Below are 27058 nucleotides of genomic sequence, written 5' to 3'. Positions count from 1 at the left end.
TCCTCCCAAATTTGGTTCTCTTTTTTCCTCTCCATATGCTTATGTCAAAGCTTCTTTCAGCTGCTGACATAATGCTACCGCAAACTGAAGAATCTGATAACATGTAAAAGTTTCTGCTGACAAGACAGAACAGCTGCTGCTTTGTTAGTGTAAAAACATACAGGAAGGGTAAGTCTATTTCCACTCACTTCTAGCACATCAACTATCACAGCTTGATTTAAAGTGGTGTATACTGGCCTCTACTGGTATATGAACACACACGTTTCACTACTCGGCAACTACATGCAGCACCAAATCATTTTTGTTGCAGTAAGATGCAAGAAGAGCAAGTCTGAGTGGCTACAGTGCAGTATCAAACACCAAGAAAACACGATTTAGCCTGAAGACAGTAAAGCTCAATTTTAAAATGCCAGCTTAGTCTATTTAACTTCACTACTTATTTGGCAATTTGTACAGGATGCAAAATACTTGTACTGCAGTCCAACAAACAGCACTATTTAATCAAACTTCTAGGCGTATGTCCTAGCAAAATCTTGCACATACCTCTAGCTCTAACCAAGGACAGCGACTGCATTTCAAGAAAAATCGTATCTAGAAGCTCGTAAACTCAGCCTCTATGACTCAAACCGTTACTCTAGTAAAGATACTGACAGCATTACTGAGGCAGAGCTGTTCGGACTCCTGCCCAAGCGAATTCTGGGGACAGAAAACATCAGCTACCTTCAGCTTTTTCTTCACAAGTTTTTCTTTTATTATTTTTTAAAGAACCATTTCACATTATTCTGCATATGTTCACTCGCATCATTCCTCCTCTCAAGGTCCTTCATCAATTTAAGATTTCCTTAAAAACAAAGTCTCATCTTTTAGTTCCTAAGAAAAATTTAAGATGTCAACAAAATACTAGTGAAAACCACCGGTTTGCAGTCCAGGTTAAAATCTCTCCGTGTATCCACATGAGATAAACAAACGAGGAAATGAAGACCATTTCTCTCACATATCTCCTCCGAAGTGCTTTGAAGTGATGGTCACAATCAGAATAGAATCACAGAACTGTTTGGGCTGGAAGGGACCTTCAAGATCATCCAGTTCCAACCCCCTGCCATGGGCAGGGACATCTTCCACTACACCAGGTTGCCCAAAGCCTCATCCAACCTGGCCTTGAACACTGCCAGGGATGGGGCAGCCACAGCTTCTCTGGGCAACCTGTGCCAGTGACTCCCCACCCTCCGAGGGAAGATTTTCTTCCTTATCTCTAATCGAAATCTCCCCCTTTCAGTTTAAAGCCATCATCTCTTGCCTTATCACTACATGCCCTTATCACTACATGCCCTTATCCAAAGCCCCTCACCAGTTTTCTTGTAGCTCCTTTAGGTACTGGAAGGCTGCTAGAGACCAGAGAATCCAGCAGCTACACCTACTCAGTTTCTAGCCTCCTCATGCTGTCAGGAGGTGAAACATGTCATTAACAGAGCAGCTTTACTAAAAGATATCTATTCCTTAACTGCTGCTGCCAAATTACAACTATCAGTTAACTATCTCTGCCATATTTCAGCTAGTAACCTACATATAAAATTCCTATCACTGCGAATCCCTTGAATCATCAAATCCATCTAACGATAGAAAGGTGGAGTGGAACTCCTCCTGATTCTTCTAGACAATCTGCTTCTCCATTACGGACATGTAAAGCAGTTACCTGGAAAACGAACGCCTACGCTCCTTTTGAATCTTTTTATATTCCATCAATTCCTTAGCAAAATCATTTGTAAACTCATCAAGTTTGGACTTTTTCTTTTCCCTGTTAAAATAAGTTTGACCTTTATTACAATTATAGTTTGACCTTTATTACAAAAAGACATCAAGAAACAAAACATGGCCAATATGAGAAAATGTATACTGCATGCAAATGCAAAAGGTGAACATCCTATTTAAGCAAAAACAGTTTAGAATTCCTACAAGTTTTAGGGAAAGTTTTAGAATTACATTTGTCTTGGTTTAGTTTTGCACGTTTACCATCTGCAACGAAAAAGTATATGGGGAAAAAACACTACTTCATTTTGGCTTATGTCAGATGCACTTTAGTGTGACTGCTACCGAAATAACAACCATGAAAACGAAGGCAACTTCGCCCAGTCAAATACTTACTCCTCTTTAAGCCTCCGCTGCTCTCGGTAAAACTCCTCCCTAGATAAAGGAGGTGCCTGTGTCGTTGGGATGGTATTTGAATGGGCCGTTGGTACTGCTGATGGTACCCAAGCTGATGACAAGTTTGCAGGAGCTGGGGGATATCCTGGTGGGGGGACAGTGTACCCAGCAGACGGAGGCTGACCAGGTGGAAACTGCGGAGGAAACTGTGGTGGTGGTACCCCCGGAGGAAGAGGAAGTGCGTGGGGTGGTGGAGGATACAGGGGAGGTGGAGGCACAGGCACAAAGACTGGTGCTGATGCTGGTAGTGTTGGGGCCTGAGTCCTTTGGCCCCGTTCACCGTGCGGGCGTCCTCGATTCGCACTTCAAAAGAAACCCAAAAACACGTGTCACTGTTTGCTCCACTCCGCCCTCATGTTAAAGAGAAGAGCGAACGAAGCAAGAGCATGGTGGCGATCACTTCTCGTTCTCAACTTAAGCGTTTTTCTCCCTGATTTCTGTTCACCTGAGACTACACTCACTTCTTGATTGTCATACTTGCCACATGCTCGCCCCCAACAGTTCCCTCAGTCTTCTCTCCTCAGACCATGGACAGAAGCTGCCCATGCTTCAGAGAGACTCGCATCTCCCGAGTGCCCACCGCTCCTCTGCCACTCCTGCTACATCACACTTCTGATCTTCAAAGTACTGCACAGATACTCACTCATCTTCTCTCTAACTTTTTAACTTCTCCCACATGCACTTCCTATGTTGTTGCCTCGTGATGATGTATTTGGTCTGTTCTTGTCCCTGAATTGTTATTTTCTTGCTTACTGAATTTGAGATTTTAGATAATCTCTGGGATGGATCCTGGTTCTTGCTTTAATTTACTTTTGAAGATTTTATAAACAGAACATACCCTCACAATCTATCTGTGACAAACATATACCAAAAGGAAGGACTAACTTGGCACTGCAATAATAGATAAAACGGACTCCTCTCTCTCCAACTGAGAGAAGCCAGCTTGGCTGTTGGAGGTGACTAAAATGAAGAAATTCAAAATTGTCATAAAATAACAGCGTTGACTTTTCCAGTCATTTGCTCAATCAGTATCAACTAAGTTGTTAAAGAAAGAATGTTGGAGGCCGATTTCTATTGGGAAACAAATTCCTTCAGTACTATTCAGCCAGTAATCAAAAGGGTTGCTTTCCATCTGATCTTTTAATTATATTTAATTTTTATATGTAATTATGGTTTCCTCAAAAAACGTTCATTTTTCAGAGTCCTCTTTTCAATTATGTACTGAGGTTTTATTTTAAATAATTTTACTGCAAGCACAGATCCCCTTTGTTAAAGCTAATTCAAATTAAGCCATTTAAAAATTAATTACCACTTGCATTCTCCACAATACTTACAGTTCCCAGCCTGGTCTGCCACCTGCTGAGCGAATTGCACCAGCTCTCATTGGATGACCTTTTAGAGTGTGGAGAGGAAAAAGAAAAAAATCCCATTCAGTTTATCTGAACATCATTTTTCAAAAGAAATTCTAAAGTTATAGTTACTCACCAGTTGTGGGTATTGATTGTCCTTGAGGGCCCAGAAGACTTGGTAACGCTGGCTGTCTTAGTACAGGAACTTGATAGCCCTTGTGAATAAATGCAAACAGTTAGCAAATAACCCCTACTACAACACAAGAATCACTGCATATATAGAAATAAAATCTACCTTCTCTTCCAACAAACTGCTGATTGACAGTGGAGAAGATTTAGAAAGTTCAGCGGCAGTCACCAGAGCAGGAGGTAGAACAGCATCGGGATCACTATGACAAAAAAACAACGTGAAAACATCCGGTCAATTTTACCTATAATCCTGCTTTTACACTTCTCATGAAAATATTATTTCCTCAATACTAAAGAGGAATTAATGCACTCACGAAGGTCTGAGATAACTAAATGGTTACTTTAGGAATCGCTAGCCACTTAAAATCAAAGGGCTCCCGGGAAAAAAAAAGTTCCTCTTTCAGGATAAACCTGTACTGAATGAGCCATAAGGGAACCCAACAAGAAACACTTCGGAGGAAATTCTTGCATGAGGCACATTTCCAACCTACCAAAGTGTCCTCATTCAAAGTAAAAACAAAACCCAGAACTTCCACAATTATCCAGAACTGTCACTAATGATACATAAATCGCTAGTGGAGAAGCTCAAGAAGACTAACTTCAGCATTTCTGTGTCTTTTATACTCATGTCAATCTTCAGATTTACTTACCGAAAAGGTCCATCTGGCTTCTCACCACGGAGAGACAGGGACACTGCTGGAGGGAGATCAGAGACAACGACAGAAGACGGATTTACTGGCAGCCCAGCTGCCACAGATGCCTGACCAGGGCCCAGTGATGACAAAGCAGCAGCAGACCGAGAAGCCAGAGAAGCTAATGGAATCATCAGTGGATCCTGCTGTCTGGAAATGGCTGGCCGGAGCAGAGGCTGCAGGTTGCGTGTTATTGTTTGTCTCATCAGGGGTGGTGGAGGTGGTGGCGGTGGCGGCTGCTGCTGCTGTTGCTGCTGAATCTGCTTACGGAGTCTTTTTGTGTAGCCGGTTTCATTTTTGAAGTTGTTCACAGCCTAGAGGCAGAAAAACATTTACAAAATAGTAATATGAAACTTGAGAAGGTGTATGAACAAAATCCTCCGCAGAGTAAAATTACTTGTGTATTCCTGTAAATGCTATTAATCCTAAAATAAATCAACATACAGATATAAGAATGCATCCCATTAAACACTGAAATTAATGACTGGTAACTCAGAGTATCTGTATTTAAAGTACTTCAGTGTTAAGACTGGATTTGAAAGCGAGGCAATCGTGTCAAACAAAGTGTGACCTGAGTTTCTCACATTGTCTCTAAAGAGTGGTAAGCTTCTGCAACAGCAGATACTGTTTTTGAAAAGTAAATTTTGCTTCATTCAATTTAGTCTCGCTTAAGGGGATGTAAATTAGTATTTTCTTCCCTTTCAGCTTTTTACAAATAGACTTTTCTTACTGATCATGTGAAAGCAGTCACGTTACCTGGCGGAGGAACTTGTTGGCGATTAAAGCATCAGGAGAAACATCCGTTTGATGACACGTTGGGCAGGTATGTTCCTCAGATTCCAGTAATGCTGTTCTAATACCTGTGAATAATTAGAATCATTGAAATAGTTTTTTGCCAAACCAAGGAAAATTTTTGGGTTCTAATCAATTACAAAAATATGTATATAATTAATGGGTGAATATGGTCTTGAATTGAGAGCACGAAGCTATAAATGTTCTAGTGTAAGAACTTCCAGCATGCAGCAAGTAACTAGGCAGTTTTGATCTCTGACTCCTGTTAACATTAGAAGATGTAGAGTAGCTGTGTCTTGATGTCCCAGCTAGTCTTTTTTCCACTAGCTAGTACAGTGAGAAGTCATCAACCTCAAGGTGAATGAGTAAAACACATCTCAAAAAGCACCAGAAGGTTTGAGTTCTGAAGGTTTTAACCTGCTCTCCTGAATGTGGATTGAATGCCAAACTATCCATTTGTTGCGTACCACAGTAAGTCACCAGAGCTGGCTACGGAATTTTGTATGGGAGAAAGGGCTGCAGGCAAACTAAATGCATTCAATATCTAATACTGCCATCACCTGCACACACTTTTCTCATACGCATCCTTCCACATGTAAAGAAGATTTAACTAGATACATAAAACGGGGAAAAAAACTTTCTGCCTTTTTTCCCCCCTTTGTATGAGAATTCCGAGTCCTTTCCTATTCAGGGTACACTTAAGCATTAAATAGCACTGGTAACAGTAATTTCATCATCTCGTATTTCTGATTTGATGTTTTGAATTAACAAACATAGAAGTAATACTTACATTCATCACAGTAACTGTTTCCACAGCAGGGAATAACAACTGCGTCAGTCATTATATCTTTACAAATGAGACATAACAACTCATCTGGAATAGGATCATCTTCTTCTGAGGAGGACGATGGCTCCTCTGGTAAAAAGGGAGGCTTTTCCTTCTTTCCTATAGCATAGGCTTCCCTGGAGGTGGGGTGGGGAAGGAAAAACAAAAAAGTTAAGGATGGGGAAAGGAAAACTTTTCCAAGCTTTGGATTTTATCAAAGTAAGATAATAGATGGAATTCTTCTTGTTCCACATCAGCCATCTAAACCACAGACATTTAGTTTAAACCACTTTCCCACAGCCGCAACACTAGAAGAAGGAAGAGGGAACAATTTTCCTTCTGCAGAACTCTCCCATTCACTGGATCAACTAAGAAATTAGCTCAGATTAGAAAAGTTTTTTTTTTTTTTACAGCTAGAAATCAGATGAAATTAATCCCATCTCTCCTTTGCCAGAGGGTAAATTTAAATTGCAGGCTCAGGATAAAGCTAGTCTGTAAATAATTACATTTTACACGTGAAAGAAGTCTATGTTACAGCTTCTACAAAAGGAGATCTGTGACAGAAAAACAGAAGTGCTACCAAGTAAATTTTAAAACAGCCACTGTTCTCAGCACAGAGTAGTATTTTCTTAGTCTACAGCAACAGGAAAACGTCAGTCTAACACATAAGATTTGATAAAAGTCAAGAGGAGGAGGAAATCTCAGTCCAACAGCTATTTGTTGAATTTTGCGAGAAGCCTTTGAAACAGAAAACAGAAGCAAAACGAGCTTTCAAAGAGAACGACTCCACTGTAAACAGAAATACAGATTCTCAGCATGCCACAAGTTTAACCAGTTTCCAGGGCTGTGACCAGTGGGACCACTCTATTTCAGTATTAGAAAGTATCACAGATTTTAGGGTTGGGCTACCATGACGGTGCTTCCTCCCCCGTAACTACAGCCGCCGGCCAGCCTGGCCGCACTGCCACGCGGGCATTTGCGCAGGGGGTTTCTCTCGTTCCCTTTTCCATCGCTCCCACTAATTCCACACTTACGCGTCAATAGTTGGTATCGCGTATTTCCCAGTGTTCGTCAGCATAGCACCCTTGGTATTGGGGTCTTTCACCTCCATCATGAAACTCCTTGGAATTCCTGTGCTCTTTTTAATTCTGGGAACAGACTCAAAATTTTTGTCCTGTTAAGAAAAGAAATACAGACCGATCTCATCTTAAGACCCACACTTAAAATGACACTTCAATGATTACTTTAAGCAGGGAAAGCCTTTAACCCTCCTCTTCTACCTAGTGTAAGGGCTGCGTGACTGAAATACCTGTTTTCCTAAAACATAGTCAGGACATTCTAAAGGCTCGAGCAGTGTTTTGAACTCAGTCAACATTCTTTGGCTTAACTTCAGGTTCCTGAAGGGTGAGACAGCCCTTGGCTCACCACCCGCTCAGAGGAGCAACACAAACCCGCTCCTCCTCGTTCCCAGCACAACGCAGAGCGAGAGCTTAATTCGGGCTCCGAAGCGGTCGCTGGGGAAACTCGTATTCACCACCGACAGAGGAAGGCTGAATTCCTACCTCGTCATGTACAGTCAGCAACTAACGTTCAACAGCATGAGCACTCGGAGACTCGTGTAATTGAAACACACAAACATTCAACAGATGGGGTCAACTGAAACATCTTGGGTTTACACAAAATACTGAAAACTGTGAACTGTCATTAGAAGGAGTTAAGACCAGAAAAATTTCCAATAATATTGAAAATATATAAAAAATGCATGAAAGTTCACAGAGATATTTAATGTCTACGACCTAGAAAAAAGAAAATTTTACATTTATAATTCCAGGTCTTCCTTGAATTTGAAGGGCTTTGCAACACTGCCATATAACCCCTCTATTTCACTTCAAGAGAAACAATTCTGAATTACGAACGTTCTGGTATTTGTTAGGTAGCTGCCGAGGAAAAAAAAAATTAACACTAAGCAAGACCAGAAGTCTCCCACAACCTTACCCCATTTGTTGGGCAGTTCTTTATATAATGGCCAGGTTTTCCGCAGCGAAAGCATGTGTATGATGGTGGAGGTGGCCCCAAGGGTTTCTTCATGTAACTAGAAGGGTTTTGGGGGAAAAAAAAAAAAGTATGCATGTGTGTCTCTTGTTAAATCAAACATATACATTTTTTTTTTTTATAATCTTCAAAGAAGAGATTTGACATTATCGACACTTACTTGATTGGATCATATTCATGGCCAGACTGTGTCATCATAGCTTTTATTTTATCTTCTTCGGAAGCATTGGCTTCAGCCAGATTGGCAGTCTGTTTAACAGGTAATTATTTGACACACACATTAGAAACACGTTTAAGCCCACACAGCCAAAGACAACACCACTCATCCAATCCTGTAAAGAGCAGCACAGCGCTAGCTGAGGTTGCAGGAAAACAGCTGCTTATATAAACCAGAGTTGTCCTGAAGATGTTCTGGGGAGTCCTTACGCCATTACATGATGTTTATGTGCCTCTCAACCTACTTGAAAAGAGCACTCCTGGGCACTCCAGACCTTAGGCTCTGTTTGTACCTTACAGAAAGACTTGTGTAACCAATCCAATTTTCTTCAAAGTGGACTGAAGCTATGTGTAGGAAAAAAAAAAATACTATCCAGTATTTTCAAACTGATTTTTAAGCTCCAGACTATTTGAAGGAGAAGATATCCACTGTACATTGAATTGAGAAATACGTATGCAAGTATCATTACTTACATTTTGCAGCATTAAAAGGACACACAACTTAAGAGCTGGGGAAGTTGGTTTTGCTTGCTGAAATACAGCTTCGGACACAGAAGCATTACAAGGAATCAAGCTTTCTGTAGTCCCTCAGCAAGATGAAAGATTCTTTTCCATAGAAATTTGACCATCATGGGCTGTAGGCAGTCCAAACTGCACGTTTCCCCCCTACTAACTCCTTCACATTAAGTGATTTTACTACAGCAAGTAAAACCTGCAGTTTTTTTCTAGTCGACTGTGTCCTTTTAACATACAAATTGTAATATAAGCCTTATGCAGAACTAGATCTTCAAATTATTGAAGCCAGCTGGTTATTTTTAAGTAGTATTTGTTAAAATGTTTTTATTACACACTAGTCCAGATACAAGCAGGGTCTAAGGGAGTGACTACAAATTACTTGGACCTTCAAGCACCTATCATTCAGATCAAGCACTCACGTTTTTGTTTTTATATGCATTCATTCACAAAAGCAACCAACTAGTTTCAACATTTTATTAAATGGTTGTTTCACATACACAGTTTTTTTCTCAGAAGTAACACAATCCAGATCGACAGCTATGAAATCATTTCCATTAACATTTACAGAAAACTTTACAGATACTTGACTAATTTGTTTGAACCCAAACGGTTTACAAAACATATCCAAAACCCACAAAACATTAGTAGGAATAGACCAAAATTCAAATATGGCATTTAATACATAGTAATAATAAACCAGAAAACTGTTAACACATAGCCTCCGTGTTAAGCCAGTCTGCACTAAAGAGGTCAGAGTAAGTAACAGTTTTGAGCTGCTTTATGTTATGTTCTTGTATTTTTCTGAAATATTAAAATTTTCTTGAAAGCTTAAATGTGTACACCACTTGGACAGTTTTTCACATTTTAGAGTCAAACTTCACAAGAGTTTACAGAACCAAGGACACGTCGTTTAGGGACAGCACTAATGGAGACCAATTTCTTTTGGTAGCTACCTTCCAATAGATATATATATTTTTTTTTTTTCCCCAAATGTACACAATTTGATTTCTGCAGTGAAAGAGGAAGAAGTTACCAGCGGGAAGAGATTTCTCTTTCTAGGAAATGAACTCCAGCCCTCATTTTCAGAAGAACTAGCTGCTCTGTATCAGACCCTGCCTTCTCTAATCTTTGTGACTTTAAAGACTAGTAATTTAATTGGCCAGCACTACGCCATTTCACAAAGTGCAGTCACTAGTGCTTTCCCAGACAAAGTTACACATCGTTTGAGCAAAAAATGCAAGCAGTTCCATCGCAAAAAATGGCATTACAACAGTACCCGAAGGTCACATCTGCTAATATGCCACACAAACACTTGGTATATTCCTATAAACAATTAGGAACATTTACACAACTTGCACTGTCTGCGTTCAAACAAATTAGGTCGTGCTGATCACTGTATATGTACTACAAGCTACGAAATCGTGCAGCATTCCAAGACTGATCTGTAACTGTAACGACTAGAAATTCAGGAATAGCCATGCAATTGTCCATGTTACAGAAACGCTTCTATTTTGGCTGTTGCAAACCCCCCTGAAATGTCCGTAACTTACAGCCAATTAAATTCTTCTGTAAAAATTGTGTTAGTTTCCAACGCAAAATTAACGAAACGTATGAAAAACGGTAAACAGCTTCTGAAGTGCTTCTTCTTTGTGTCTTGAAGATGAGTAATACTGCAACATTATGTTGAGGCTGATAAGGTACTCCCCTTCTATCTTCCCAAACTAGGAACTACTCTTTACAGGATAGTATCAAAATATACACATAAACATTTTAAAGTTAAAATAAATACTTTAAACTAATAAAAATTAAATTAAAGTTTTGTTCAAATTACAACAGTTATCCAACTATAGATCACAGTATAAGTTTAAAAATATGAAGCAAACACTTTTATTTTTAAGTATTTGACAAGAATATATATATACCTTAGTAAGCTGGGCCAGAGAAATAGATGCAGAAGAGTCATCAATCTGTTCACAAAAAATTAAACACATATTCAAGTTCCACAATCAAAACACAACAACAGTTAACCTCTACTTAGTCTGAAAGCCTGCACTACATCCTCTGAGTGTCACCGAAAGAGGCATTTCCAGCCTAGTGTAATTTGTATTTATTCAAAACAGATTCCAAACTTACGACAGCTTAAGAGAGTGTCTACGTGATTAATGAGAAGAAATGAAAACAACCCAACCCGCCTGAGACCAACTTACTGCTCCAGAATATCTGAGAGGGACCCTTGTCAAATGCTCACAACTAGTTGCTCAGAAGTTCAAGGGATAAGGAAGCTGCCAATTTTTGGCTAAAAACGATTAAAAATAAATAAGTAAATAAAGCTTATCTGAGAAGGAAGCATCACCTACAGGAAACTTATTTCCAGTGTAGTTTGTAAGTTGATCAGTGAATATCCCATTATTTATAAACGCACACTTTATGAACACACTAGGTGCCTGTCCAAGTAAAGCACAGGCATGTCAGTCCTGAAATACCACCTCTGCCCCCCCCCATACGTTTAAAAATGCCAAACTCGCCATACCCCACAAAACCCAAATAAAACCACCAGTCCAAAACACAAGCCAGGAAAGTAACCCACCACTGTCTAGAAAAAAACTGCTTCAATTATTTAAATAGAGCTGTTCATGATGACAGAGCAGCCTATAAAAATTAAGAAAACTCAATTCTTGTCTTTTATTAGACCACAGGCCATACTAGCCAAATTAGTTTGGGCAGTATAAGAGTTTAGTATTTTCCTTGCTATCAGACCAAAAGCAGTTTTTAATAGCAGCCCAGTACTAAATGAATAAAAGCAAGAAAGTGTAAAGCATACTCTTGATGATGAGAACATGGATGCAGAGCACAATCCTGTAACTTCTTTCTCCAGTGCAACCACACTCCTCCCTCCAGCTACCTACTAGAAGAGCCTGCAGGAGTGAAGTCCTCAAGGCCACAGTTAGTGATGGGTTTAGAAAGAACTAACCCTGATGTGCAGTTTTTCCACAAGTAAAAAGGGTAACTCCTCCCTAGTTCCTTTTCCAGTACATTGAATTATTTTACGCCACAAGCAGCAGTTGGGCTTACACTAGTAACACACTATCAGAAAGACACTGGAATCACTGCTTCTTATGTCTCCAGTTGTTCAAAAACGTGCAATAAAATTTCACAATGTAAACTGAACAGCCCTCCTCAGGAGGTCACTAAATTGATCAGGAGAGAGATTAAAACCATTCCTTGGAAAAAGTCTTTGTCCTTTATAATCTAATGTAGTGGAAGAATTCAAAGGGGCAGTTTTAGCAGACTCCGGGGGGAAAAAAAATAAAAATCTACATGCAGAAGAGGATTCCTCACTCCAGTTAATCATTCCTTCTCTCTATGTTCAGGAAAACACAGACAACATTACTGTATTACTAACAAAAAAAATTCTTGAAAAATGTACCTTTGGAGAGGAACTCCCAGATCTGGAAAAGAGACCCTTCCCTTGGAAGTCTTACCAGAAGATTCAGCTTTCCTTCTTTTCAGAACACTTTGTACCTACTCATGTCAAAAAGGAAGTCCAATGAAGTATTTGGAAGCATCATGCTCCCTATGACACTCCTTTTTACGTGTGGAAAAAGAGGCCTATGTTCTCACACACGGCAGGCACAACCACTATAACTTTGTGTTTTTTCAGAAGCAAACAAGAACTTAGGAAAGCTCTCTCTTGGAGCCCAGCATTAAACAGTCTAGTATCAACCAGTGCCTGAAACATAACTATAAACTATTAATTAGATTTTTTTTTTGGGGGGGGGGGGGGAAGCAGTTATTATATGGCCTGCAGGCAATAGCCTTAACTTCTTAAAGGAGGCTATAGCACTCTGTTCTACTAAACAGTTACCAAAACCAGCAAACAGATAATTAATGTACTGTTTAGTATGTTTGCCCAATGGCCATCTTCCAACGATCAACGTTCTTGTCTTTTTTCCTTTCAATTCCTACTGAAATATTTCCTGTCAATCCCTCAAATCAGTCCAGTAGAAACAACATCTCCATGAAGCTTGTGTACAACCCTAAGGCAATACTGCAGAGAGATGGGGAAAAAAAAACAAACGACAAACCCCCCCAAACCAGAATCAGCTACCAAAGCGTTAACTCCCATTTCACGCAGAAGACTAAACTTCCACAAAGCAAGTGGGAAAGAGGACAGAAAACAGGAGGAAAGGGCTAATCTCGCCGCTGGAGTGCTGCATTTAAATTGCAGCAGTTCCCTAAAACCCGACAGCTTGCCTACACTAAACCTTCAGCCAGACAGGGCGACAGTTGTGCCTGACGGCGCTGAACCAACAAGCAGGACTCCGCATTTCTGCAGTCTCTAAGGAGAGATTCCAACTAACCATCCTCGCAATTCCTGAAACAGCAGTACTAAACCAAAAGGCTCCACTGTCTTGCTTTGCCTGTACTAGGACAGCAGCACGAACTTCTAAGTGTAGAACGACAGTTAACACAAGAGCAGGACAATGAAAGAATAGTCCAAGTATAAGCTTTTGGGCATCCTTTTTAAAAGATCTTAACTAGTTTTGATTTTGCTGCTTTACTGTTCAACCATAATCAGCAAGCTTTCCAGTGACTTACTCCTACCACACTAAGATCCAGGTTCTGCTTTGACATGCATACAGAAATATATGTATTTAAAAAAAATTCTCACAGAATTTGTTCTTGATCTCACAGATCAAGACCTGAGTTAGCTTTAAGAATAAAGCTAATTGTGCCTCCAACACGGAAGGACTGGAAGCTGCTCTGCTTTTACAGTGAGGGACAGAGGACTTGCACAGAGAGGTGCAAGGCTCCTACCTACAACCCACATCAGATACAGTCAGAGCAAACAAGAAGGCAATGTTCTTGCTTTGTCTTTCATTTACTTTAATTAGTTCTAACTAACACTAAGTTACCCCTCCCACTCCAGGATTTCCCCCCCCTTTTTTTTTTTTTTGAGACATCTATGTTAGCTTATGGTAAGATGCTACTTGGAAATGTAATACAGACATGCCAGGGAACACACGAGGCTAAAAGAATGTTAACTTTATTTATGAACATGTGATTTGTGTTTATACACATGCTAGTAAACAAAAAGAAAAATAACTGTTTCAAGAAATAAAAACCCATCTGAATTAGATCCAATACTATAAACGTGGTTTACATAAATGCATTACATTAACTACTAGGGTCACTGGGCCAGTTAAACTGACTCCAACTCACAATGAGAGGCATTCATTGCCAAAATGGAATTCAAACCAATCGGTGATAGAATTATGGCGGTCAGATTTAGACTCAGTGTTTTCACACCTATGTACAAAAAGTTTTCAATTTTAAGTGGATTGTAAACCATTCCACGAGAATCAGAGGCTGCATTCTTCACAGAACACAGATCCAGAGTCCGTGAATTTCTAGATTAAGTTATCCTAACAGCTCATCGAGTGATCAGATCCAATGATCCAGGGTTAGTGTAATGCCTCACACCATTCTAGTGAAGAAAAAGCAGTTATACTTAAAATAAAGATGAAAAATAAAAAAACACCAAATAGTTATTTTTATACTGTAAGGACTGTTTTGAAATGCGTAGTTACACACAGTATTCGACCCGAGTGGCAAATCAAGATCTCGACCGTGACGAGTCGAGTATTTCGGTGCGTTACTTGTTTATATGTTAGCAGTAGAAAGACAGTGTCTTCAAACCTGAAGGAAAATGCTGCCTCTTTTCCAAAAGTAAATTCAAAGTGGTGGTATACTAAAGAAAGGCTTAACCTTTGGAAATTAAAGCAGCATCCAACCCTGAAGTCACCCGGATCCAAAAATGTACTGCAGGCACAAGTTAGGAAAAATGACAGGGATTTTACCCACAAATGCACCAGGTCCTAACCTTGTGCCAAAATTTGTATACTGGAATTGAGATATTTTCATTTGCAGACAAACTATTAAACTAAACTGCTTCATCAGATAAAGCTGAAAGATCATATGCAGAACTTTAGAATACCACATTGTGTAGCAACAATATTTAAATTCACGGCAATCTGTTAAAGACATTTATGTTGTCAGAGGGGCCCAAACAGTACCAGTTCAATTATACAGTTTTAGGAACAAATACCCAAGTCTTTAAGGACACAAAAAGGAATCATTTAGCTGCACAGAACTGTCTTCCAAACGTAGGGGATATGTGGGTTTTGGTGCTTGTTCGAACCCCCAAGTCGAAAGTAAGAAACAGTACCCAGTTTAACAATAATGGTTTCTCAGTGGTTTTTGATAACAGTTTCAAAAACCATTAGGCAAAAAAAGTATTGAAAACCAAAAGCTAAGTGATACAATGTGAAAATGGCAAAAAATACACTCCAAACAACTTTTATTGCAAGAAACGAAAAGCACACAACAACCTATACAAACATACAGATTACTAGCTATAGACAGACAGATGTAGAACTCGGCACCACGTTCAACTGTGCAAACCTCGAACCTACGTGATCTAGAAACGATCGTACAGTGTCTGTACAACACAAAGTCATACAGGAAATACTCTGGCATATTCAATATGAAATACAAGGCATTACTGGGCACAAATACCAACAGTCACATTAGAACTGTGCAAAGGATGGCATTACTCAGTTTTTACTATGCTGAATCAAATACATTGTATTTACAACATATACTATGCTTTATGGAGATATTAAGTTAATGTCTGGAAAATTAATAAAAGGCTACATTGTTTAGAATTAAGTGCAGTGTGTAGAAAAAAGTGTGAGATTGTGTTTTTACATACTGCTTTTGATGTTCCACTCACTGGCTCAGTTCGACTTCTAGAAGAAGAAATAAAAGTGATCAGAATTTAAAATAAAGCACTTGTACCTAACATCAAGCAGTGAAAACAGATTATAAAACCCGAACATCGAAGCACAGAGTCTAGTGAATGTGGGAATTTATTTGTATACATAAACTGTTGTCTCTTGGTACATTCAGTGCAACTAAAAAAAACCCAAAAATCACATTTCTATGTTGTCACAAATCAGTCTAAGACTCACAGATACAGAGCACAATAGTGCAAGAGGAAGTCCTCAGATACGCTGCCTCTGTTACGTAGGCACCAAAACCAGGAAGTCTGTATTAGTTTTGTGCTCTTAACTGCCCAACCAGCTGAACGTGAAGGTAGCTTTCGCCAATCTGTGCACCCCTAGTATTACACTTCGGCACCAGACACAGGACTTCAATTTCTAAGGAAGAACAGTGACAGTCTAGACACTTCAAAATGCAAATTTACTTAAGTGGAAAAAAAAAAAAAAATCAGACATCTGACAAGGGAATAACACAGAAACGTCAGCAGCATAGTCTCTAGGATAGTGTTTCTTTGTGGAAGCCCAAGCACTGTGTTCATATACCTACTATATTTAGCCATGAAAATGCCAAAACACTAAATGCGTTACATATGCTATATTGACTAAAAATAGTAGTAGAAATGTCACCTGAAAGAAGTTTCTAGGATTTTGTGCGATTTAGGAGTCCTGTGACAAAAAAAAAGGTCTTAATTGCCAGAATTTGCTTTAAGGTAATCTTGAAAACGCTACAGTAGTTTAGGAAATATTTATTACATTGAAAACCTGCTGAGATTCCACATACTCATCGGTCTGTACGTGCATGCTACTCGTCACGCATCGGACATGCAACCACCGGTATAGTTAACAAACAGTTCCTACACCATCCACAGTGTCCCATGAGCAGAGGCAGTTCGAAGGCTGCTGTGGAACTCGGGTACAAATCAAAAGGCTCGTGCTTCCTGCCACTGCTAGACCACCATGGGCTGGCAGCGACAGCCACGGACCTCCGGAAGATGAGGCAGTACAAGGAAATAACTTTATAGAATTACAGAATCGTTTAGGTTGGAAGAGATCTTGAAGATCACCGACTCCAACCACACTCTGGTTTCCTCCTCCATTTACCTTGGAGAACACACTACGAGGCAAGTACCGCACTTCTGAAGGCCTCTCCACCATTACAGCGTATGCTCATCATTCCCAAACATTAACCACTCTACCAGTTGTCTCTGCAACGTTCCCAGCTGAAGGAACGGAAAGCTCATCTGCCTGGTTAATTTTCAGCACTAGGACAGCAGTGCCATTTTTTCCTTATCCCTGCATCCAGGTACTTATTTGATCTGGGATGCCACCTATGTTCTCATTTCAGGGCAGCATTAGAGCACCAGACGAGGGTGCCAGCCAAGCAGAAACGGAGGGTGCGCTGACAAGCCAGCACTGAACACCCATATTTAAGTTAACCCCCCAGACACGGCCTGTTTGTAAGCACAATGCTGTGGTGTCCGGAATTACCAGCTAGTGCCTGACAGTCCTGCAACAACTACTGCAGTAACATGCCTACAGTTCACACGCAGAGCCACGTAAATTCAAGTCTTTACTTGCAAATGCTTCATGGGTACCAGGATGCTGCTGTACTGTTTGTTCGAGACACACTGTAACTCAGTCTACTTATGTTTATTGAGAACCAACATTAGAAAGACATGGCAAAACCACGGGCTAAGAGTATCTAACAGCGGTGGAGAGGCACATCTTTAGGAGGGCTGGAAAACACGACCATTCAAATAATGCTCATGTAGCTGATCCAGAACTGGACTGTACAACAGCAATAACCCTGTAGTCAGGGTGGCATTTGAATATCTGCAATTTTAATCAATACATCCAATTCTCTGTCCTCCGTAAGTCTTCGGAACACAGAATTAAAGCCTGGAGCACAGACATCAGGTAGAGGTAAAAACAGACTTCGAAAGATTACTAGTAGCATGTGGTAATGTGCTGAACTGCTGACTGAGTTCCAAATTTGGAACGGATTGACTATTCCTGCATTGTATTCGCACAAAGGGGAATACACTTAAGGATGAAATTCTTTTTCTCTTGCCTGAAATGGACATTGTCTTTAGGAACCGAATAGGAACCACTTATGAATGAAACTTCTTGTCTGCATGGTGCCCAGCTGGCAACCCTTGGTCCTTCCTCTATGGCTAGTATGCGGAAAAAAAAAAACAGATTTGGGGCATAAGAATCCCTGCCATATCCCACCCCCTCTCTCTCAAATGCATAAAAAAGTCAAACATTGAGAATCAAACTCTTCTGAGAGGGGAACAAATCAGTTTACACTACAATGGCATCTGTCTTTACAAAGACTTAACACACTGAGACCCCTAACAAAAGACAGCGTTCTGTGGATACTTACATAACGTATGTTTTGCTGGTTGCTTTAACTCCTCCAATTGGGATTCTTCTAACAATTACTGATGAGTTCTTAGGAATCAGGGCACTATCATCAGTGTATTCTGAAAACAACATAAATACAGAAAAAAACCATATGTAATTATGTAGCACTTCTGAGAATCCCTTTACAGGTATAAAACCAAAATTTCTATGCGACATTACGCTTTTACTGCCTCAACACGCTAACAACATTTCGAGAAATCTTCGGGTTTGATAATCCAACACAGGCAGCAAAATCTTTTTCTTTTTACCTTTTTAAAATAGTTTGAATGCCAACAGCAAAGTGGTCTCACAGGTCACTAAAGGAGAGTCTGCTAATGCACAGGGTCCTTTCCTGATCCAGCTTAAGTTGCTTTTGCTTCTGTTAGGCTACAAATCCGAGAGCTCTTTGGAGAAAACCAAACCCCAGCCAAGTCTCACCTGCACAAACCACCTTCTGAAGTCCAACTAGCTTGCCCTGCAACAAAACAGGCACTTTGCTGAAGCATGCAAGCTGCACCATTGCTTTCGCAGCTGTTCACGACAGAAAAAACATTCCCCTACGCTGCTGGTGCTCAAGACTGAGAACACCGCAGCCAGCTGGCCCTCTCTGGCTATTTCTTGGAGCTTAATCCACCAACAACCACACTTCTCAGCTGCTCAGTGCTTTTCATTTACATGGAAACAAAACTAGCAGTGCTAGAATTTGGATCACAGAAATTCTGGGCTTTTTTTGAGCTTACTTGGACAAGTAGGGCAGAACTGGCTCAACTAAAGCGGTATCTCCCCTCCTAAGCCAATCACCTAGTTTGAATTAACGAAAGGGACAAATTCTTTCGCTTCAGTTTCTGCAGAGCAGAGAAACTCAAACAAAATTACTTACGGAGACAGTCTTGAAAAGCCTTTCAAAAGCAGTGTGTGCCTGAAGCTGCCCATGCTTTGCCTTGGCTTACATCGTGCTAGTCTCCTGAAGAGGATGAAAGCTTTCTGACCCCTTTACATAAGGCCCAAACAAAAAAAAAACAACTGAGACACTTGCACTGAGGAAGCTTAAAACCCCAATGTCTCTCCATGAGAACGGTTTTTCTATTGTGCTTACACAAGTTGAATACAATTAAGTACTTTAAAGCACTATCAGCAGTCATTCCCTGCAATCTGCCTACAGTTTTAAATAATAAAAGCTCTTACCTTTGCAGACCAAATCAGAAGGATGGTCTGAAAACCAAAGATGCTCTATATCTAGTCAAGCTCTGTCACGGTGGTTTTGTTCAGTGATCACACATATGATAGGAATATTTCACAATTTATGCTCCATTTTTCAGTATGTTATTCCTAAGCGCAGGAACCTCTCAGACCAAAACACGCCTACCAGAAGACATTATTTCAACCATGAAACGAAAATGTTAATTCTCTTTCCAAACAACAATGTTTCTTCAGAAAACTGAGAAATCATTTAGCTGAAACTAATTCCTTATCTCCCCCTCAAGGGAACTGAATAGCAAGTTTCCTCTGGAGTTCCGAGCAGTTTAAAATTGTAGGAGAAAGGACTACTAATGATGAAAACAGAAGCTTCTACAGAAGTCATATCCTGAAACCAACCCCTAGAGCTCTTCTCAAAAGGAAAACCTCACCATTACACAGCCACCTGTCAAGAAAGGGCTGCACTGGGAGCTGTGGATGGAGAAGGAGCTCCAACAATACTGAGACCCAGACAAATGGGGAGATGATGCCAGCTGCAGTTCCAGAAGCCCAAAACAGCCCTTTCTACCTGCTGAACAGAGTCATACAGAGTATTCTTTCTGGTCTGGATCAATCTGGATTGAGGTTTCAGAGACACAGGATGAGCAACAAGCAGCTCCACAAAAAGGCAGGACGATTTTGCTACACCTGTGCTAAACTGAGGACTGCAGTAGTTCTGCAGCAGATTAGAAGTGGCAGCACCTCTCCTCGAAAGATTCTGTATATATGGAGACAGAAACTAGCGCATTTATCCACAAATTACACAAGCCTGCAACGGTCAATTTGAACACAAACAGCACGTATATGATGCAAAAAGCTAAGTCCTCTTTTGGTACTTCGTGACAATTCATTGACTATTAGAAGAGAAGCATTGACATCTGCCTTCTGAACAGCCCATCCCTGCATGTATACACAAACATACATTTGCTCTCTGTGACGGGAGCTCCAGCCAGCTAATAACAGACTGATATAAAGTGAATTCACCTGAAAAGTCAACTGGTATGCATTTAAAGGGATCAACAGGGGAGTGACAATAGCTTCATGAAGTAAAGGCTTCATTTGTACAGGACACTCTTCACGGCACATATTTGTATCTGGCCCTTGAAGTGTCCCACCAGCTTGGTCACGGCATCAAGAGAATTTGCAGAAAAGTGTTTACATACAGCAGAGCACATTGCTAAGTTAGTTCTGTGAAGAGATTGCTATCAGTTGGCTTTAATGCATTTCATTTTCCTTCACCTCAATTAAGTGAGTTCATTCTGGTGATGAAATTTAATTAAAGATGAAGTCAAACAATGTAGACCAAAAAGTTATCTTTTTTTTTTTTTAAATAGGAAAGGACTAAAGCTGGAGCACTATTCCTGAAGTCCCTGGAAATTTTTGTTTGCTCGATTTAAATTCAATAGATGCCAGCTTAGTCTAACAGCTCTCAGACTAAATTGGCATCTCCTACCACAGTTCCCCGCAAGCAGTGGAGACTTGGCATCTGCCAGGACCTGCAAAGCAGTGTCATTCTGCCTCACCACGTGACTCAACATCTGCAAAGTGAGCCGTGACATCATGCTTAACAAGGCTACTTTTCACACTTGTCCAATAGAAGTGTTCAACAAAGCTGGAAGTCACAAGGTTGTTGATTCCTACTCCCTTAAAGCACAAAACTTGTTTTACTGCCAGTACTGGCCAGTAAGTGGCTACTGGGCCTTTGTCAATCTGACCTGACATATAAAAATAAGGATTCAATTACCTCAGAAAGCTTTTAAAAGCAAAGGAAGATTTGGATGCTTAAATTAACACCAAGAGCAGAAGAGACCTAACAGTCTAAAAGTTACTATCTATTCCACAAGAAAACAGTATGCTTGGAAGAGTCAAGGGAATTAAGTATTTCGAGGAAAGAATGGAGGCAGGCGAGTTAAACAAGAGCTACTTTGGCTGCTGCCTCACACTGACTTAGAAATCTTAAATCAACAATGACATCAGTGTCCACAATCTTCTTCCCGCAAAAAAATATAAATGGATCAAGTTATGCCCCAAAGTCATACTGCTTTACAGTTAATGAACAATTTAAAAATCCCATGTTTAAATTAATCTACAATTCTGAAAATCTGCTAGTTTTAATAACTTGTGTCACATGTATGCTATAAGCAAGTTACATGAAAATAGTTCCTACTTTATTTTATGGCCTGCTTTAATCGGCCATTTTGAGTGTGACAGCATTGCGGAGGCACCTCTCTGAGCACCACCCAGAGAAGTATTTTCAGGCAGACACAGTGCAGACCCTCACCAGAACACGAGCTGGAAGGCAAGCCTAAATGTGCAACTACAAGGGAAAGCCTTTCTTAGGCGTAGGTGCCCTGCTAACCAGCTACTATGCTACTGGGGGAAGGACTTGCAGAGTAAGCGATGACAAAGACCACTAACACGTCAGACTGTCACTAAACAACTCCTAAGAACACGTTCTCTCTAGTGCTTAAAAATACACTTTTTCATTAGGTGATTTTTTTAGCACCACTTGCACACTTTGCCACAAACAAATCGTCTACACAGCTGGCAAAAAGCACTGCCTCAAAACATCCTGATTAACAGACTGGACTGCTATTTCTGGATTTTCAATTTCACCAAAACAGGTGTCAACGATCTCATCCACAACTGCTATATGGTAATTTCTTGAATCAGCTAGTTCAGTAGACCAAATGGTTCACGGAGCTTTTGTCTGCATGATTATTGTACTGCACTGTGCTGCAGAAGAGCACCTCCATTGCTCTGAAAGGGTAAGTCAATAGAATCTAACAGACTTTCGGTCGTTAATCTGATCATACAGACTGCCCGATGACTTAATGCCTTATTGGTGCTGCTTACCGCTTCAGAGTGTGACTGGGAAAGAGAAAGCAATGCTGGAGACCACGTGGTACCAAACCGAACGGAGCCTGCCCTGAGCACCTGGCCAGGGGACACTGAGCCAGTCGATGGGTCCCGAACCTGCAGGCAGCAGGGTCAAAGCAGCTGAAGGAGCCCCACCAGAACATCGCGGGTTTTGAACGAGTACATGACTTACTCTCAGCTCAACCAGGAAAACAAGGAACTCCATAGCCTTTCCAAAAGCTCCACACAATAACACGGCACGGCAGCCCAAGAACTGCCCTCTGAGGTGTCATCAAAGAAATCCCCCACACTAACACTGCAAGACAAAACGTCAGAGCGAAGGGCAATGTTTAAAAGTTGCTTCAATGCCTTCTCTAAAACGGCTGCGTTTGCACAGCGTTGGAGACAATCCAGCAGGCAGACACCGGCTGCCAGGCTCAGGGATTTCACTCAGAGTTAGCGGGAGTCTGTTCTGAAGACATCACATCGTGACATTACTCAAACTGTCGAGTCCACGCTGCAACACTGAACTCAAGCAAGTCCCGAGTTCAACAGACAGTCTCACAAAATTAATATTCTTCTTTTAAACTATTCATCTATGACCAATTCAGAGTCCCACTCTTGGGTTTCTATTTTTTGTATTTTGCCAGATAAGCACAACAGCATTCAAGTCAGGATGCTACAGGGTAGAAAAGAGTACTCAAAAAACCTGAGTTTGGAGCTTGCAGTTCTTCCGTGATGTTGTGAGAACATCTATTACAAAAGATGGGTCAAGAAATTCAGACCAAATTAAAAGGATGCAAGTTTAAACGCATCCTTCTTGAGTATAGGCTTTTTGAAGGGAATTCTGCCTTCATAGAACATGTCTCTAAGCACAGAAGAGGATAACTCCTGCCTTTTAAAACAGGTCTGAACCACCCATTTTGCCTTTCCAGCATCTTAAAGAGGCCGTTATATCACTCCCAGCCCCCCCCCCCGATATTTAAAATCCTGGTTACTTGTAGTTTACATCAGCATTGCTTCTATCACTAGATTTCCATTATTAAAAGTAACAGCTACTGAACTGCAAAAGGCTGAAGTACTTGGAAAAATCTGAACGAGTAGGCCACCTTCACTCAAAGTTCACTTTGTCCTTTCCAAGATCATTTTAACATTCAGGCAGGACTCCTGCACAAAGTTCTAAAAAAAACAATCCTTTATGTCCACACGTAGGAATTCCAAACATCCCACTGAGGCAAAATATTCCAGTCTAGTTTTTTACTTTATCTTCTGAAAGCAAGTGTAAGTATCTACATCTGACTAACAAAAACTGAAACTTACAGTCATGAACACACACCAAAAATTTGGCATACATACATGTTGCACTGAAAAGCATTCTCTAGCTTTGCTCTGAAAACAACTGGGGTATTTTCACGTTATCACAGGGAAAACACCCTTACAAAAACTTCGGTAAGCACCTGTGTCATTAGCACATAATTTAAAGCTCCATACTGGTTTTACAAAGGTCAAAGTGCAACACAATCTACCTAGAGCAGGACCTTGTCACTCTTAAACAGGAGTGATGCTCTTTAAAGTTCCAAACACATTCCTCCTTTAACGTCACGTTTAGGCAACACCACGTTTTACAGAACCTGGCGAAGGAGGTACTTTTTCTTCACTGGGTTCTGATCATGTACGAAAACAGAGCAACACACTTCGTAAAACCGGTATGTTCTCCTGAAAATAGTTTAAATATCTGCAGATAAACAGCGAGCTTTAGGTCCAACCACTTAAAAGGCTTGGGCTGACGTTACGGTTACCGCAGCATATGTATTATTCTGTTTAAGTTTTCATACATGAAACAAGAAGAGGGGAAAAAACACACTAGTACATATTTTAAAGACACTTATATGAGTGTCACAGTACTGCAGGAAAAAAAATAATTAACCTTTAAGGAATAAAAACACTTCACAATTCTCTTTATTTCTGAAAAGTCACATTCCAAAGTCTTTAATCACATTCAATCTTATCAAGATGGCAGATTACCAAAATGAAATACCATGCTAAGTAATAGGATACCGTTATCACCTCTGAGAATCAAGCACCATTTATTAGATTTAAAAAAAATTATGACTTCTCCACGAACATTTCTTACATATATTCACCATAAACGTTTTGCCATAAGAGTCCAGCACTGCCCTGATACAGTTAACACACAGTACCAGAAAAAAAAGTTAGAAATGAATGATGAAATGATGCTCAACAGCATCTGATTGATAGTCTCTTTGGTGTAGAAAAGAAGTTCTATTAACAAGAAATTCCAAAGTATCATTTAGATAGAGAACACTCTCTATCTACAAGACGGTGTTAAAGGGTCTGCATAAATTCTAACTCAAAGATACGCTCTTGTCCAAAACGTTGCTAGTGAGCAGTTTCTGTGACGGGCACAAAACCAGTTTTCCAACGAAGTAGGGTAAAAGAAGTTAGAGCAAAAATTGAGTCATCAAACCCACTTTTTTCTTCAAATTGGCCATCTGGTTTATTTCTATCACTTTCAGATTTCTCGACCAGATTTCGAATAAATCTGGCAAGTTTGTCATTTAAAATAATATCCTCCCACACCTTCCTACCTAGAAGAATTCCAGGAAACCCAAACTTTTGTAAGCACTAGATGCCGCACATCAACCTCGTATTCCTCTACGCCCAGCTCCGCGACTGACACACGGATCCGAAGGCGGTTGTCAGAACGGCGACTACAAAAGAACGGTTCTAGCAGGCCCCCACGTCACGGCTACCGATCGTGGCCGAACCGCATCACCGCTTCCCACCCCGCTCAATCCGCGGCACCGCTCGCCCTCCCGGTCCCCCCGCACGCCGGCGGGACGCGCCCCGGGCTGACTCACGCTACGCGGGGCCGAGCCACAAAGGGCAGGCCGCGGCGCGGCGCCGCCAGCCCCCGAGGCCCCGCGCCGCCGCCCCCACGCACCTTCTTTGGTCTGCGCGTTGGTGATCTGCAGGTCGCAGTCGGCCGCCTTCAGCTTCTCGCGGCCCATGATCTGCCGCTTGAGGTCACACAGGGAGATGTGGAGCCCGTCGAAGGTGACCGTGTCATAGTTGAGCTTGGAGGAGAACTTGTAATGGACGCACGACATGGTCGGGGCCAGGCGGTGCCCGCTCCGCGCCCGCGTCTACCGCGGCGGGCGGCGCCGCAGCCTCTGCGCCGCGTTAGGGGCCGCGGCGGTGCGGGGAAGGACCCACCGAGGGGGCCGGGGCGGGCGGCGGGGCTGAGCTCGGGCAGGCCGGCGGCGCTCAGAGGCCGCGGCGCTCCGCCATAGCCAGGCCCCGCGGCCTCGGGCACGCTCGGCCGGCGGAGGCCTCAGGAATCCATCGCGGCGGCGCTGCCAGGCCCCGGCCCCCGCCCCCGCAACGACTCCGGCCCGCGGCGATCGAGCTGGGCCGCGGCGGCGCCCGCCCGGCTCCTCCTCACACTCCAGGCGGGCGGACGACGGGGAGCGGCCCCGGCTCGGCCTCCGCGCCCTGTCGCACACGCAGCCGGCCCAGGCCCCAGCGCTCGCTATGGCGGCTCGGCCGCCCCCGCCTCAGCCCTCCGCCGAGGGGTTTCCCGGCCGCCAACCGCACGGGCCGCCGCGAGCGCCTCACCGCGCAGGCGCAACCGCGCCCACCCCGCCCCGCGCCTCACGTGACCCGGCGCATTACGGCACAGGGCCCGCGTCACGTGGGCGCGGCGGCCCCGCCTTCTCCGCCCCGGCGGGGGCCGCCCCGCGGGGTGGCCGCGCCCGGGGCCTGTCCCGGAACCACCGGCGTTTCCCCGGTTCCCGCAGGAGCGAAGGAATGACCCAGCACGTCGCTCGGTTCCCCATTCTGCTTAGAAGGGGCCGCAGCAGAGCGGCGTGCGGTGAAGCCCCCGCTGCCGGTGCCCGGTCGGGGCAGCGGTCCCGCCGCCCCGGGAGCGAACGGCCCCTGGGCGGGAGGGGCACCCGGCGGGTCTCGGGAGCGGGTCGGCGCTGGCGAACGGGGCGCAGACGGCAAGAACGCCGGGAGAAAGTGGTGCTGTGGTGTCTGTGTGTGCGCACCTCGAAACGTGCCCCAAACCAGAGCCCGATTTCCAAACCAGTTACACCACTGACAGCCCAGCGTCACCCCGGTGTCACCGACGTGTCCCACAGGGAGACTGAGAAACAGATAAGGGCAGATTTCGAACGAACTGGGTATCTTCTCTTTCCCAAAGGGAAGGATGGTTAGTCTGGACGAGAAACGGAAAAAAATTAATTAGAACAGGGAACAACTTGAGGAGCAGAAATAAGGAAATTAAATGCCGTGTGTAAACAGCAAAATAAACCGCATGAGGACAGAAAAATCATTATCATCTCATACTTGTCATTATGCAGGCAATGATTGCAACTTGAAGTATCTATTAATGTTTCATTATGCAGATTATCGCTTTTTAGTAAAGGAGCTGTTTGTTATTTCCATGAAGCTATGATGCACGCTTTATTTTCTTTCCAGGCATCTAAGTTTTTTACAAGATCAAGTAATTTATACCGTGCACATCTCTGTATGAATCCTCATTTTCCCTTTACTGGTTATTTCCCCACTAATATACTGCAGAAAATTAAATTATACAATTAATGTGAGTCACCTTCTTGAGGATTTCATGTTTTTATTAATGTCACGATTAAACCTCCAACTGTTTAAAGTTACGTACTGGTTGCACGTCCAACCCATTTATTCAAGCTTAGAAAGTACGGTCTTCCGCTTTAAAAATCTTTATTTTCTAATCCTCTGGCTGCACGTTTTTACAGAGAAAACCTCCTGGACATCGGCTGGCACGGCTCTATCGCAAACAAATCAATCCAAAGACAAGCATGTTTTTAAAGT

At 42.1% G+C, this 27058-nt stretch overlaps 1 protein-coding gene across 6 annotated transcripts in view; it reads right to left on the bottom strand.

Moving 5' to 3' along the window:
* RBBP6 (RB binding protein 6, ubiquitin ligase) overlaps positions 1-25334 on the bottom strand; it is a 30150-nt gene extending 4816 nt beyond the window's left edge. Inside the window, exons 1-16 of one of the 6 annotated variants that reach the window (XM_086622599.1) lie at positions 25146-25334; positions 18066-18165; positions 16307-16345; positions 15610-15646; positions 10757-10801; positions 8263-8351; positions 8046-8142; positions 7085-7224; positions 6015-6187; positions 5189-5292; positions 4391-4746; positions 3847-3940; positions 3688-3766; positions 3537-3594; positions 2143-2505; positions 1694-1795 (exon numbers count right to left, since the gene is read on the bottom strand). In XM_086622599.1, the coding sequence (XP_086478725.1) occupies positions 1694-1795; positions 2143-2505; positions 3537-3594; positions 3688-3766; positions 3847-3940; positions 4391-4746; positions 5189-5292; positions 6015-6187; positions 7085-7224; positions 8046-8142; positions 8263-8351; positions 10757-10801; positions 15610-15646; positions 16307-16345; positions 18066-18165; positions 25146-25311 (2042 nt within the window). In that variant the 5' untranslated portion in view covers positions 25312-25334. Of the gene's footprint in view, positions 1-1693; positions 1796-2142; positions 2506-3536; positions 3595-3687; positions 3767-3846; positions 3941-4390; positions 4747-5188; positions 5293-6014; positions 6188-7084; positions 7225-8045; positions 8143-8262; positions 8352-10756; positions 10802-15609; positions 15647-15868; positions 16008-16306; positions 16346-18065; positions 18166-25145 lie in introns of those variants that run through there. The other 5 variants (XM_086622603.1, XM_086622601.1, XM_086622600.1 and 2 more) reach the window with 5 other exon arrangements.
* Positions 25335-27058: the final 1724 nt, after the last annotated feature.

Source organism: Tauraco erythrolophus, chromosome 17, assembly GCF_009769465.1.
Source record: "Tauraco erythrolophus isolate bTauEry1 chromosome 17, bTauEry1.pri, whole genome shotgun sequence".
Classification (NCBI taxonomy): Eukaryota; Metazoa; Chordata; class Aves; order Musophagiformes; family Musophagidae; genus Tauraco; species Tauraco erythrolophus.
Note: the sequence above shows the minus strand (reverse complement) of the source record. Positions and strands in the feature narration are given on the sequence as shown.